The sequence below is a fragment of the Eschrichtius robustus genome, chromosome 11 (genome assembly GCF_028021215.1).
Source record: "Eschrichtius robustus isolate mEscRob2 chromosome 11, mEscRob2.pri, whole genome shotgun sequence".
Lineage (NCBI taxonomy): Eukaryota > Metazoa > Chordata > Mammalia > Artiodactyla > Eschrichtiidae > Eschrichtius > Eschrichtius robustus.
In genome coordinates this window covers 14,020,362-14,034,293 of record NC_090834.1, presented here as the reverse complement: position 1 = coordinate 14,034,293, position 13,932 = coordinate 14,020,362, and the positions used below count along the sequence as shown (strand labels likewise).

The 13,932-nt window shown below is 54.9% G+C and overlaps 1 protein-coding gene across 1 annotated transcript; it reads left to right on the top strand.

Annotated features, from left to right (window-relative positions):
* Positions 1 to 745: 745 nt before the first annotated feature.
* Positions 746 to 10,661, top strand: CXCR5 (C-X-C motif chemokine receptor 5). Its single transcript, XM_068555970.1, has 2 exons — positions 746 to 802; positions 9,594 to 10,661. The coding sequence occupies exons 1-2, from the start codon at positions 746 to 748 to the stop codon at positions 10,659 to 10,661; spliced, it is 1,125 nt and encodes a 374-aa protein (XP_068412071.1).
* The last annotated feature ends 3,271 nt before the right edge of the window (positions 10,662 to 13,932 follow it).

Below are 13,932 nucleotides of genomic sequence, written 5' to 3'. Positions count from 1 at the left end.
ATGACTCTTCTGTGACTATATTTTTGTGCTTGGTGATTTGGGTAATTTTGTTTTTGTCTTCCAGCACTGTTTTATTGTTGCTCCCTTTGAAAACTTCTAACCTATCTCTTCTGAACTTGAGCTAGAAAGGGAAGGGGTTTTGCCCCTGCCTGGGCAAAAGGATGATGCAAGTAGGGTATCCCAGTCTGCCTCGGACTGAGGGGTTTCCCAGGACAAGGGACTTTCAGCCCTGGGCACACTGGGGGCTGGGTTGCCCTAGTGGGGAGACAGATGAGGGTTTGGAGGCAGCTTGGAGGAGAGGGCCTGGAAGAGCTCACCTCCTGTTCCCCTTCTACGTGGAGTTTCCCTCAAAGCCCCCCAACCGATGTGGTGGTTTTCATTACAAGGCACAACTCCCTGTTGGGAGGCTGGTGGAGATACAGGGAGGAGAAGCGAGCGGCAGCCTTTAAACCAGTTACAAGCCCCAACGGAGACAACTATTGCCGGGAAAGAAGCTGAAATGCTTGACTAGCACTGATGCTGTGGGGATTTTCCCTTTTTCTTCAAAAAAACACAAAAGACCCAGTGGAAAAAAAAAAAAGTGATGAGTTGTGAGACAGGCCTCGGGTCCTACGCAGCCCCAGGAGACAGCACACAGTTCATTTGTTTAAATTTGCAGCTGACGGCTGCCACCTCTCTATAGTCACCAGGCGGAGAAGCTCTCAACATCAGGCAGTGGCCAGTCTGGTGACATACGGCTACAACCATGAACTACCCCCTAACCCTGGACATGGACTTCATGAACTACAACCTGGAGGACCTGGTGAGTAGGGACAGGTAGCTTATGGTCGCCCAGGAATTCTAAATATCCTGCGCCCGGGGCCCCAGGAAGAGGGGAAAGGCATGCAGTCCTCTCCCACTGCGGATCGGCAGAATCTAGACGGGCCCATTGGCGCCTGCCTTGTGAGGTTTGATTTCTCATTCCATGGAAAATAGAGCTGCTGCCTTCAATAGACATCCTTTATTTAGAGGGGATTGGAAGTATGGGTTCAGGTCCTGCATCCTCCCTGACACGCTCTAGGACCTAGAACAAGTCACTTTGCCTCCATCCTTCAATAGGGGCTCCTCTCCTCATCGGAGGAGAATACGGGGCTGGAATACGGGGTAGGTAGGAAAGTACTTTGGAGGTTTTCTTAATATCAGGAGGCTGGCATTGCTAGTTGACCAGTCAGTGTATGTTTATTCATCTCTTGCTATACGATTCTGTCATCGGGGCACGACATTCTCTCTTGGAGAGAGAAGGTGAGAGCCTGGTCTTGGCACTTCAATAGCTCACGGACTAGCCAAGAAGAAAGAAAAAACCTACTCACCAGAAGCTCGTAGATGATGATTATGTGCTAAACCCAAGGAGATGGTCAGCAAGGGAGGGGACCCCAGTGGGCTGGGGTCAGGAGGTAGGGGGTGCCAAGCTGGTATCAAGTTAGTGGAAGAACTCGGTGTTAATCCTAGAAATGTCTTTGAGCACATTGTGGCCTCCCTCAGAGGCCTGGGCTCTCTAGAGATAAGGTATTTTTTGGTGGACTAAGAAAATAGTCCCCAGCGTCACTCTCTGCCACCCACCCAAGACTGTCCCGTGAAGCAGAGTAACCCAGTTGGCTTGGCTGTTACTGGGTCCCCAAAAGATGTATGTAAGGAGCAACTCAACCAGAGACCCAAGGCTCCTGTGTGAGGGCAGCAGAGTGTTGCTTGTAAGGATCTTTTAGAAACTTTCTTGTAGTCTTCACTCCCTTTCCCCCATGGCCAAGGGCACTGCTAGGAAAAGAACTTCTCTCTGAGCTAAATTCTGGGCTGGATCCTTTTCGAAAGGTCCAAACCTTTTCTCCAATACCTGCCAGCTCTCCTGGCCCTAAACTCACCCTGAGATGGTCTCTGACTCCCTCTAGCTCCCCTGACTGGAGTCTATAACTCCACCAACTGTGTTCCCAGACTTGCTTGGAAAAGTCTGCCTCTCACTTGCCCAGATCCCAAGACTTGGAAGCGTAAGCAGAACATGGGGAGGTGGGGGAAGGGATAATTACCCAAAGTCTGTCTTCTCAGATCCAACCCCCCGATAAAAGCAGAGCCAGAACCATCAGTCTAATCAGACCTGCTGCTTAATTTGTGGGACCCAATGCAAAATGAACATGCAGGGCCTCTGTTAAAAATTTCAAGATAGAGACAGCAGAGCACTAAACCAAGCACAGGGCTCTTCTAAGTGCTGGGCCCTGCGTGACTGTACTGGTCTCACGTCCATAAAACTGGCCCTGAGTCCAACCAGACTAAAACCCAACAACCTTGACAAGGCAACGTGCTCCCACCCTGGCCCCCATCCCTGGCCCCTGGCCTCACCTGACTAGGTTACTGGGCATCTTCCTCTGCCCGAAGCTTCAAGCTGACCACGAGCCCTGACCCAGTTGGATATCACAGTAACCAACTCGAGACCTGGCCGGTTCTGGCTTCTGAGAAACCTCAAGAGTTCCCCTAACTGCACGCCTCACTCCACTGCGTGACCTACTAGAGACAGGTGGCGGCAGGGGGCAGGGAGACAGTGGGGCATGTCCCACATACCAAAGAAAACCTGCAGCCCAGGGACAGAGAGCGGTGATTCACTTCATGTAACGCCTCAGATGAGTGGTCTCAGTCCAGGCATCCCTGCAGGCCTGAACCCCCTCCATCAGGGTCGGGCCAGGAGCCAGGAGTCCTAGGACCATCCGGGCCCTGAACCCGTCTTCAGCCAGCCCCCAGCACCTCATCCCGCCTGCACTCACCTCCCATATACTCTCTCTCCAGGGCTGTTGCCCCCTCAGAAGTACAGACCCTCTCTCTCCACCCCCCCGCCACTCACAGCAGGACCTTGAGCAGTTTTGACAGTCTCCCTGACGGTATCTGCCAGCACAGGGGCCCTGGCATGGCAGGGCAGCAGAAGAATCTTGTATGCAGTAGCTTCTCAATAAGTATGTACTGATTTGTGCTGCTCTGCTGAGTGTCTCAACTCCCCATTTCTCTCTGGAGTTAGTCTCACTTCTATTGTTTTGCTTCCTATTCCTCTCCCTCTCCCGGTCCAAACCAAGTATCAGTTCAGTGTCCTAGAACACTGGGTTCTAGACTCCAATGCTGGGTTAAGAACCGGGGACTCTTGGCCATAAACCGAGTGTTGGGCATCCTGTCTTCCCTCCCTCCTCTTGCATTCTAAGATCAACTGTTTAAAATGTCCATTTTCTTGAGATAGGTTGCTAATTCCCACGAACGGAGGATCCAAACAGAAAAACTCTAGATGGCTAAGTACCAGAAACTAGGAGCCAGGTCCCTGGGGTGGGCATGCCAGGGACCCATCCTGCTGGGAAGGCAGATCTAGGCAGACCTAGAAAAGCCTCTGTCCATAGGAACCTGGATCTGAAAGCATGCAGCCTCCTCTTGACAGACCTAGGACCTGGGGCACCTAAGGGGGTCAGTCATAAACTGCACCTCCAGCCCCACCCTGCACACCAGCCAGGAGGGGAAGCTGCTATAGAGCAGGGTGAAGCTGGTCCAGCCCCAGGGCCTGGCTTCCCCTGACCCCTCCCCAGGGATGACCCCCACAAACTATGACTTCAGCGTGATCAGAGCATCACAGGACGTAAAGGCCATTCATAGGCACTGTCCCATTTCATCAAGGAGGTGTGAAGAAGAGGAACCAAAACCAGCTCAGGCTGTTTCTGGGGTTTACCTAGGGGGAAGGGAGGCTCACCCCCTCCCAAACCAGGTCAAAATTCCCAGAGGAACCCCAGTGGAAGAAGCCCCAACTGGGGGTGATTGGAAGGGTCAGAGATGAGGGCGAGACCCAGGGCCAGCCTGGGGAGAGGTCAGTGTTGGGGCAAGTCTGGGCTCAGGCACACAGACCACAGTCTCCATCAGGAATTCTTGCCTTCAGTGAGGACACAGACTGTAGCTGATCCACTCCTCTGGCACAATGGCAGAAAAAGTGACCATGAATTTAGCACTGAGAATCAGGACACAAGAATGTGTATTCTTTCAGGAACAATGGGACAAAATATTTCAAATCAGTACTGACCCAGGTGATGGCTTCAAGAGGTTGCCGTACACACCTAAGAGACCTGTCTACCTGTCCCTCGGACTGTGTGGCTCTGTCCCCAAAGTGAAAATTGATCTGGGGTGCCAAGGGGGACCCCCTGAAACCTGAAGACTCAGTGCAGAGGTAGGGGTAGCTTAAAGTCTCCCCCCAGAACCACACCCAGAGTAGTGCCATGTTCCTAATGGCCAAAACCCTTGGGTGGAGATGGAAGAGGAGCCTGGCGGGCTCGCTCCTGAGGGGTGGGGGCGGGGAGAGGGGGGAGATGTGACAAATGGCCAGCCGGAGTCTCAGATGGTCTTTGGGGGGTGTGGAACCTCTAAAGGAAGAGTGGGGAAGGGATAAAGTCCTCCGCCCTCGCCCCTCAGCCCAGCCTCCTTCCTCCAGACCCCCGCACCCCTCAAGCCACTGAAAGCTGGAGTGAGAGACACCCTGGCTGGTCCCACTCATGACTCCTGACTCTGGGTTGGGAATATCCAGCCAGGGACATAAAAGGAGCCGGAGCCTGTGTGTGTCCCCTATAGCCAGAGTGATGAACCGCGTCTGTGTGTAGACACCTCTTGCAGCTAGTATGACTCAGGCCCCTGGAGCCCTGGAGTTGGGCCTGGATGAGCCAAGCACTCAGCGGCCCTGCCTCCCTCCTGGGGGCTGAGAAGCAAGTCAGGCTGGGCCATTCACTCAGTGCGGGACAGACAGGCTGGAGAAGCAATGGCTCCCACCCAGGTGCTGAGCTAGATGAAGGAGACACTGAGAACCAGATCAGCGCAGGGCAGGGCATGGCAACCGGAGACTCGGAGCATCTGGGAGCTGTGAGCAAGGGGCATCTGAGGGCAGGGCCCAGCTTCCTTTCCAGAGCAGGAATCCCTCCCCACACACTGGGCCTCAAACATTCCTCTTCCTCCCAAGGGCCTGTTAGAAGGTTCTTTCTCCTTTGACTGAAACACCCCCAATCCCAACCTCTGCCCATTTCTCCTGCTCTACCCTCTAGGACCTCACACAATAAGCCCATCCTGCCTTCTCGCCATGGGGGCTCTTTCCAGCCCTTGAAGGAGCCAGCTCTCCCGGACTCAAGTCTTCTCTTTCCTGGACACCACAGCCTAGGACCTGGAAACTTCCTCCCAGGGTGGGGATTTCCAGACCCCTTAACAGCTGGTCACGCTTGTCCAGCCCAAACAAACTGGGTTGGTGGCAGGTGCCCACCTACAGGTTTCTGTTCACCTAGATAAGGTAACAAAGCCCTGCTGGCAGCCACGTCACCCTGTTGACTCATCTGAAGCTTGCAGTCAACAAACTCTCGGGTCTTTTTCGCATAAACAGTTGTTAGGTCAGGTCTTCTCCAACCTGTCCCTGAAGAGTTGAAGTTTTAAACCCCATCTAGGTCTCTACACTTTTCTTTATCAATTCCATCTGGTCAGTTTGCGCCTGTAGTTCCAGGTTGTAGAGAACTCTGCACTGTCTGAAAGCCTCCCCCAGCCGTATCACCCAAGACAGGGCTGAGAGAGAAAAAGAGGAGAGGATCCAGGACAGACCCCCGAGGAAGGTCCTAGACACCGGCTGCCCACCTGCTGACACAGAGCCCCATCAGCAAACGTTCGCTGAGCTTCACACCGGCCAGTGCAGGGCAGTGAGACAGCCTCATTATGTGAAGTCAGATGGGGCTTGGAGGACTTAATTATCCAGGGAGGGGCCTGGGTCCCACAGAGGCTCCTGAGGAAGGAAAGAAGGGAGGGGCAGAGGGGTGGAGTGGGGGTAGGAAGAGTAATATTTATAATTCCAAGCACTTTGATCTCTCCCCCCATCCTCCCTTCTCCTGGCACCTCAATAGCAGGACACAGAATGTTCTAGTCCCCACTCCTGCCCTCTCCGCAGCTTCATCCCGGTCATCGTGTTTTCTTGCCTTCTTTGAGGCCTGGGTCCCTGGCCTCTGTTAGGCTACTGTCCACTGGGTACCTGCTTATGCCACATGCTGTCATGGCCCCAGCAGTCACACGTCTGAGTCTATACAGGGTCATGCTGCCGTCAGAGTGTGTGTGTGCCTGAGGGCCGTGGCTTCCTGCAGCTTCTCATGGCAAAGAATGAGTGAGCGCTCGGCCAGGTGGCCCACCCTGAGCTCCCTCTGGGTGTGAGTCTTGGGGGGCTCCCTTCCGCGCCCACTCCCCACAGCATTCAGGATTCCTGATTCCTAACTTCCCACTGGGCCAGAGCTGACCTTGCTCGATTACCTCTCTCCATGATTTGAGGAAGGGTGGGTGTGCCGGATCCCCCGGCTGTGGGAAGTGGCTTTAACACGTGCCACTCCCGAGCCCCCAGGATGTCTGTTTGACACCTCCTGCTGAGGGGCATCGCCATCTCTCAGCACTCCTCAAACCAGCTTCCTCCGTCCTCTCCTCTCTGCCTGAGCGCTCTGCCGAACAACGATCTCTTGGCAAGAAGGGAAAGACAGTCCCCCACTCCCAACCCTCCTCTAAACCTGGGTTCTCAGGAGATGGGGGCTCTGGGGTCCTAGGGACTTGTCTCTCTGTGTTGACTTTAAATGAGCAGCAAACCAATCAACCTGAATGCTTTAGAGGGCAGGTCTTGAGTGGTTCTGGACCAGACAGGCTGGCTGCACCTAAGCCCTCCGCTGGGCAGTGGGACGGCCAGGCTCCCACCGCGAGGTAGACGGAGTCCAGCCCCGCTGACTGCACCAAACCCTGCGTCTCTTCTTCTGTCTCAGTTGCTTTGCTCTGCATGAAAACAGCTCATCTCACTGCTCTCCCCTTTAACTCCTGCTGAATTCCAGGAGGAGTCAAATGGTTGTATTCAATGACGATGTTGGAAATGACTCCCGATACGGATAGAGAGCCCAAGATAGGCTCTAGGCTGTCAAGAGCACTGGGAAGAGGCAAAAACTGAAGAAGGGTGAGAAGGAGTGTCTGAGTCTGCTGAGGCACAGGGAGGAACTTCCCCAGAGTCCCAGAATACGAGGTCCCCTGGCCTTATCTGGGAAACTGCTCTCCAAGCGGTGTAGCACACACCTGCAGCATGTCTGGCATGTGTAAAACACATGGCCTTGTCAGGGAGACACAGGAGACCTGCCCCTGGGAGCTCACCATCCAATGAGGCCACCGACATCCCAACCCTGAGTGAGGTAATAAAGGCACACGTGATGGAAGAAGAGAGAATGTAATTCCAAGCAGAAAAGTTAGGCAGGACGTAGGAAGGTGGGATTGAGTGGGGCCTTGAAGGAAGCATAGCAGTAGGCAGACTTGGGGAGAAAGGACTGCTGGGCGAAAGGAAGAGTTTAGAGACAGGATTGTATCAGCGTGACGGGGGCAGGCAGCCAGGAGAATGATAAACCTGAAGGAGAGGGATAAAGCGATAAAGTGGAAGAGAAGGTTTGAAAGGTCAGGGGAATATACAGTTTGCAAAAATGTAAAGGCCCTGTAGAGGAGTTTAGACCTCACCCTGCAAGTCCATGGTCTTCCAGTGAAAGCAGAACCATTTTCTTAAACAAAAGCATATGTGTGAAACACCACATGAGGCAAGGGTGTCTGGTTTAAAGACGGGAGGACCAGAGGCTCCCTCCCTTCCCGCCCCCACCCCCAACCCCAGTAAAACCTGCAAAGAAAGTCCATGGACTTACGCTGTATGAGAGGCCCCACAACTAGTTCTGAAATTTAGTAATGTATGGTAAACATCTCTTCCTAAGAGAACATGCAGGTAAACCTCACTTCTTTTTGAGCGTTGCATTGTATTCTGCTGTGTGAATGCACTGAGGTTGGCTTCTTCCAATCTTCCACTGATGAACTTGATCCCAAACATGACTTTTCCTTATAATTGGCTTTGCTATTAAATATGACTAACACAACATTTTAAATCAACTCTACTCCAATAAAATTTTTTTTTAAATTCTATGAAACTGAAAAAAAAAAAAAAGGTAAAGACAAAAAGAAAAGAAAACCACTGCTTAGAGGTAACAGGGAACCAGTAAAAGATTTTAAGCAGGACACTGATGTGATGGTATTCGTGGGTTGAAAAACTCATCCTGTCCTCTGTGTAGGAGATGGATAAGAGTGGAGAAGTCGGTGAGAATGGGACCCATGGGGAGACAGTAGTCCTGTCCCCAGTAATGGGGAGAGCATTAGGGTGAAGAAGGGCTAGACTGGGGCTATGGCAGAGGGATGCTGGGGTCGGGCGAGCCTATGACTCTGCCACTGCACTAATGTATCCTCCCACCCGCTTCTCCCAGAGCCACCTGTCCCAGGAACCAGAAGGAAAGGCCCAGGTTGGGGAATGGGTCTTCCCACCATTGAGAGCAAGTGTATGACCCACAACTGGGGCCCTGGGTAGCAGTACAACCACCCCCTGCTTGTGTGGGACCCTCGCTCTCCAGGAAGGAGGGCAGGGTGGGACCACCCTGAGCCTGGGTGCCCGGTACCCTCTCCCATCCTCTCTCTCCCTGGGGCTCATCGTTTACAGAAGTGCCTTTTTGAACCCACATAAGCTGGTTATAATTGGTTTTGAAATGCTGTGGAGAGGGGGCTGGTTAGGGGAGGGGGTGGGAGGAACAGAGCTGGGAAGTGCGGAGCAGGTGCAGGGGGACAGCTGTGAGTGAAAGGTATGAAAACAGGCACCCTGCCTTCCTTTGCGGTTAGCTGGGTAAACAACCTGAGTGCTGGGGTGGGGAGGGGTGGGGGGAGGAGGAGGAGGCAAGGGAGGAGTGAGCTTCCGGAGACAGAGTGGGCACATCCCCTTCACTTGGAAACCTCCCCCCCTCCTCCCCTCCCCACCCCCCTCGAGGAGAAGGGAGCAGAGTGAGGCGTTTGCTGGGGATGGGGAGTAGGAGGCAGGGCAGCCAGGCAGTGCTGCGTAGTGGTGGAAGTTACATCAGCGCGGGTTCAAGCAGACCTGATCTCTGGCAAGACATGGGTGAAACAGGAATACCACATACCTTGAGCTTGCTGTGCCGATTAAACAAAAAAGAGGCTCTTACTGCAATTTCAGATATAATGAAGGAACAAGGGGACAAACTGAGAGCAAGCCAGCAGGCCATATCAGCATCCACCCCTTCAGCAGGATCCTAGGTCTTAGTGCCCTCTGTTCTGTTCAGAATTGGAAGAGGTGGCTCTTTGTCCCAACCAGATCCATTCCCCAAATGGAAACCCTGATTCCAGCCCCTGCGGCTGCATCCTTCCACACCTGAGGACTTGCAAACGAGAAATGACTTACAGGTGCCCAGCCCTTCAGAGTTTATGAAGCACATCCACACCATATATCTCCTTTCCTCTTTGTCACTACCCAGTGAGGGATGTTTACAGACGAAAACTGAAGTTGGAAAAGGCAACGTGATTTGTTTGAGGAACACAAAGGGAAACTGGGATTTGGTCCGTGGGCAGACTGGGAGTGCAGGGACAAAAGCAGTTAGCCTGGGGGGATAGGATTACTCTACCAGGGGGTCTGGGTCCCTCTCTGAGAGGAAAGACTGGTTCTCAGTTCCCACCCTCCTGTCTCCTTGCCCTTGCAGTACAAGGAATTAGGCAGCTACAATGACAGCACGGAGACCCACACAATGGAAAATCACCTCTGCTCCACGGTTGAGGGGCCCCTGCTGACCTCCTTCAAGGCCGTGTTCGTGCCCGTGGCCTATGGGCTCATCTTCCTCCTGGGCATGATGGGCAACATCCTGGTGCTGGTGATCCTGGAGCGGCACCGGCAAACGCGCAGCTCAACCGAGACCTTCCTGTTCCACCTGGCGGTGGCCGACCTCCTGCTGGTCTTCATCCTGCCCTTTGCTGTGGCCGAGGGCTCCGTGGGCTGGGTCCTGGGCAGCTTCCTCTGCAAAACCGTGATTTCTCTGCACAAGATCAACTTCTACTGCAGCAGCCTGCTCCTGGCCTGCATCGCCGTGGACCGCTACCTGGCCATCGTCCACGCCGTCCACGCCTACCGCCACCGCCGCCTCCTCTCCATCCACATCACCTGTGCAACCATCTGGCTGGCGGGCGTCTTCTTCGCCTTGCCAGAGATCCTTTTCGCCAAGGTCAGTCAACCCCATTACAACGACTCTCTGCCACGCTGCACCTTCCCCCAAGAGAACCAGGCCGAAACCAATGCCTGGTTCACCTCCCGCTTTCTCTATCACATCGGAGGATTCCTGCTGCCAATGCTGGTGATGACCTGGTGCTATGTCGGGGTGGTGCACAGGCTGTGCCAGGCCCAGCGGCGTCCTCAGCGGCAGAAGGCGGTCAGGGTGGCCATCCTTGTGACAAGTGTCTTCTTCCTCTGCTGGTCACCCTACCACGTCGTTATCTTCCTGGACACCCTGACGAGGCTGAAGGCCCTGGGCAGTAGCTGTGAGTTCAATGGCTATCTCTCCGTGGCCATCACCATGAGTGAGTTCCTGGGCCTGGCCCACTGCTGCCTCAATCCCATGCTCTACACGTTTGCCGGCGTGAAGTTCCGCAGTGACCTGTCGCGGCTTCTGACCAAGCTGGGCTGTGCCGGCTCTGCCTCTCTTTGCCAGTTCTTCCCTAGTTGGCGCAAGAGCAGCCTCTCGGAGTCAGAGAATGCCACCTCCCTCACCACCTTCTAGGTCCTAGCCCCCCTTTGTTTCCGCTTTCCTTGGGGCAGGCAGTGATGCTCGAACTTCTTCCAACAGGATCTGGGATCCTAAGAGCTCGCCTTGGCCAGTGTCCTCATATGGGGCAGCTGGAGGAACCAACCCCTCTTTCTGGGACATCCCCGCCAGCTCTTCTCCCAGCCCCGGGTCTAGGCTGGGGTGCAGGGAGGGGAAAGCAGCCCAAGGGCAAAGCAAAGGATACCTGTGCTCGTCTGCATCACTTTGGGCTGAGAGGACCACACTTACCTTCTCTCATCCTAACCATCTAAAGCTCAAGAAACAAATTTTACTTCTGCCCCTGTCAATAGGGAAAGTCATTCCCCTTCCAGAATGTACTCCATCATCTTATGGACCACCGACCTCCACAACCACCCACCTCTCCTCCCAGCTCACCTGCCAAAAGTAACAAGCGGCTGAGCACCAGGGGATGGATGGAGGTTAAGGCTGAGGAAAGGCCAGCTGGCAACAGACTGGGGCCTTAACATGTCTCAGTGCCGAACAAGCACAGACATTCTTTCAGGTCACCAGCCGTGCAGCATCTTGACCAAGCAGGAAGCTCAGGATGACCCGGTCCAGGTGGCTGCCCCTGGCTCTGACCAAAATGGCACCGGGCCAGCACCACGTCACTGGGCCCTGGGAGGTCTGCAGCCTGAGGCAGACTCCAGGCGCCCTCAGAGACCAGCCAGCATCCTAGAGAAGGACTAAGGTCAGCAGAGAGGAGCCCAACCAAGGGAAGGAAAGATTCTCCTTCCCCAGCTCCAAGGATGAACAAGTATTAACCAAAGCCAGCTGTCTTCTCTGCCCAGGGTGGAGAGCTCCCAGGGTGGGCCAGGGGCAGCAGGGTCCAGGGCCCTGGTGGGTCTGGGCACCGATGGGGAAGGGGACAGACGCGTTCTTCCCTGTCCCTCTCCCCGCAAACTACACAGCCAGGGGAAACTCCTGGAGCCACAGAGAGAATCTGACCACGGAGCAGAGATGGAGACCTCCTGAGGAAAGAGACAGACCTAAGGGGTCCCTGGGGGTCATCTCATCCAGCCCCCTGCCTGCAGGCCAGGCCATCTCTCTGGGCCTCAGCAAGAGCCGCAAGGCATCCCCTTGGGCTGGGCAGTGTGACAAGCAGGCCTAGGCAGGGAAGTCCCCAGGCTCCAGGAAGCTGGGCCCTGCCCCGAGAGGATACCACTCAGATGGAACCACAGGAAGCTGCTCTGCGCCCGCCTGCCCCCTGCCCGGGGAGGGCTCTCCCTGCCTCCTCCCCAGCCTCTGGTCTGCCTAGAATGAGACATCAGGGACCCCTGTAGTTGCTGAGGGCACACATCGGTTGCCCAAGCCCACTCAAGCCAGTCAGCCAGGGTCCCTAAGAGGCTCCCGCAGGGGAGATCAGAGCTGTGACCCAGGGGACTAGGTCTTCACCGTGGAACACCAGGGAATCCCTGGAGCCCCTTTTTCCTCCCAGCACCCAATAGTAAGTTGGGCAGCGGAGGAGCCAGACACGGAAGCAAGACAGCAAGAAACTGGATTTTTAATTTTCTCTTTTTAATAAAAAGGCACCTATAAAACAGGTCAATACAGTACAGGCAGCACAGAGACCCCCGGAACAAGCCTAAAAATTGTTTCAAAATAAAAACCAAGAAGATGTCTTCACATATTGTATTTATATATTTATATTTATATATATATTTATATAATGGTACAAAATGGCTGGGGGTGTGGCCATGGATGGAGGGAAGTAGCTGGCCTGTGGAATTCACCTTGGAAAGCTAGTCTGTTGGCAGAGGTGGGAGGAGCGGGGGAGGGGGAGGGCATCAGGCCCTTTTCAGTCTGACCCGTCTCTCCTCTGCGCAGGAAACACTTAAGAGTCGGTTTGGGGAGTCTTGGGTCATGGGTGAGGGACTCAAGGGCACGAGGCCCGGGTTGAGACAGGATGGGAACGTGTCTGGCGGGATTGAGGGCAGGTGGCCCCTGAACACGGGGGACCAGGCCCTGGCCCCTGGGAGGGGCTGGGGGAGGCAGGAGCTCGCAGCCAGCCCGGGAGGAAGCACTTGACCTGGCTGACGGGGTACTGAGGACAGCACCAGACTGGGAGAACTGGGGACAAATTCCCTTTGTATCACAGCTGCCAATGGGAGACCAGGCCCTCAGGTCAGGAAGGCTGGGGACGGGGCCACGGCAGAAGACACCTTGTCTAGAAATGGCCCTTGGCCCTGGAGGTGCAGTACAAATGGCCTCAGCCAGGTAACTGCCCTGCCACCTCACAAGGCAGGAAAGGAAGTGAGAAAAGGAGAAGTGTTTTACTCCTGGGGCTGAGGGGGGCAAAACACCCAATTGTGTATGGCTTCAGCTCTGACCAGAGGCGGGTGGGGAGCTCGTATGGGAAAGAGCCGGGGGCTGAGGGGAAGGCAGTGGCTGCGCCTGGGTGGGTACAGAGCCCTGAGCTCTGGGCAGAGGGACCTTGCCAGTGATCGGACAGCAGAGAGAAGAGGGAAGACGCTCTCCTGCTCCGCATCCAACACTTTCTCTATTCCATCCTCAGCGGGTGGAGGCTGGAGGGAGACAGACGGACTTGGCCAAACCCTTTTCCTTTCCTCCTTTGGTGATAAAGAAGTAGGTGGTAGCCTCTGGAAGAGTCATGGCCCTGGGGGCTACCTGGCCCAGAGCCACTGCAGCAGGCACAGGACCATCTGGCCCCCCGGGCCACCCCTCCACGGCTCCACACGAGGGGGCCACACAGTCTCCGCCTCGTCCTCCTTGCCTTCATCCCAGACTGGGGACCAAGGACTTCAAGTTCTGGCTAAGATGTAGCAGCAGGGGACACCAGACATCCACAGCTAGGAAGCCAGGGCCCCGTGTCACCTCTGTGGGGCAAACACACATGCACGTGCACGCGTTCTCCTGAATCACTCAGCAGCAGACAGGCTGCCGCCCTGGGGGGTCTCAGCCCTGCTGGGCCTCGCCAGGTGGAAGCCTAGGTGGTCTGACCTCAGTTTAGGTGTGGGTGTAGCTACGCCATTTCACCATTGGGGGGAGGGGACCGGAATGGTACCCTTTATGGACCCAAAGACACTGCCACAGCGGGTAGGTGTGTCAGACTGCATGCCCCTGGGTCCAGGGGAATGGAAGGGGCAATCATTTGAAAAAGGGGGGAAGGGTTTCTTTTATCCGTTTTTTGTGTGACTTCTATCAAAACACAGAAATACAGCACACACACAAACCGGCACAAAAGCGCAGCGCTCTATTTACAGCTACG

Bases quoted from the DNA above. Each gene is read 5' to 3' on its own strand.
- CXCR5 (XM_068555970.1), top strand. From the start codon at position 746: ATGAACTACCCCCTAACCCTGGACATGGACTTCATGAACTACAACCTG. The intron at 803-9,593 runs GTGAGTAGGGAC...TTGCCCTTGCAG, and splicing joins ACTACAACCTGGAGGACCTG to TACAAGGAATTAGGCAGCTA.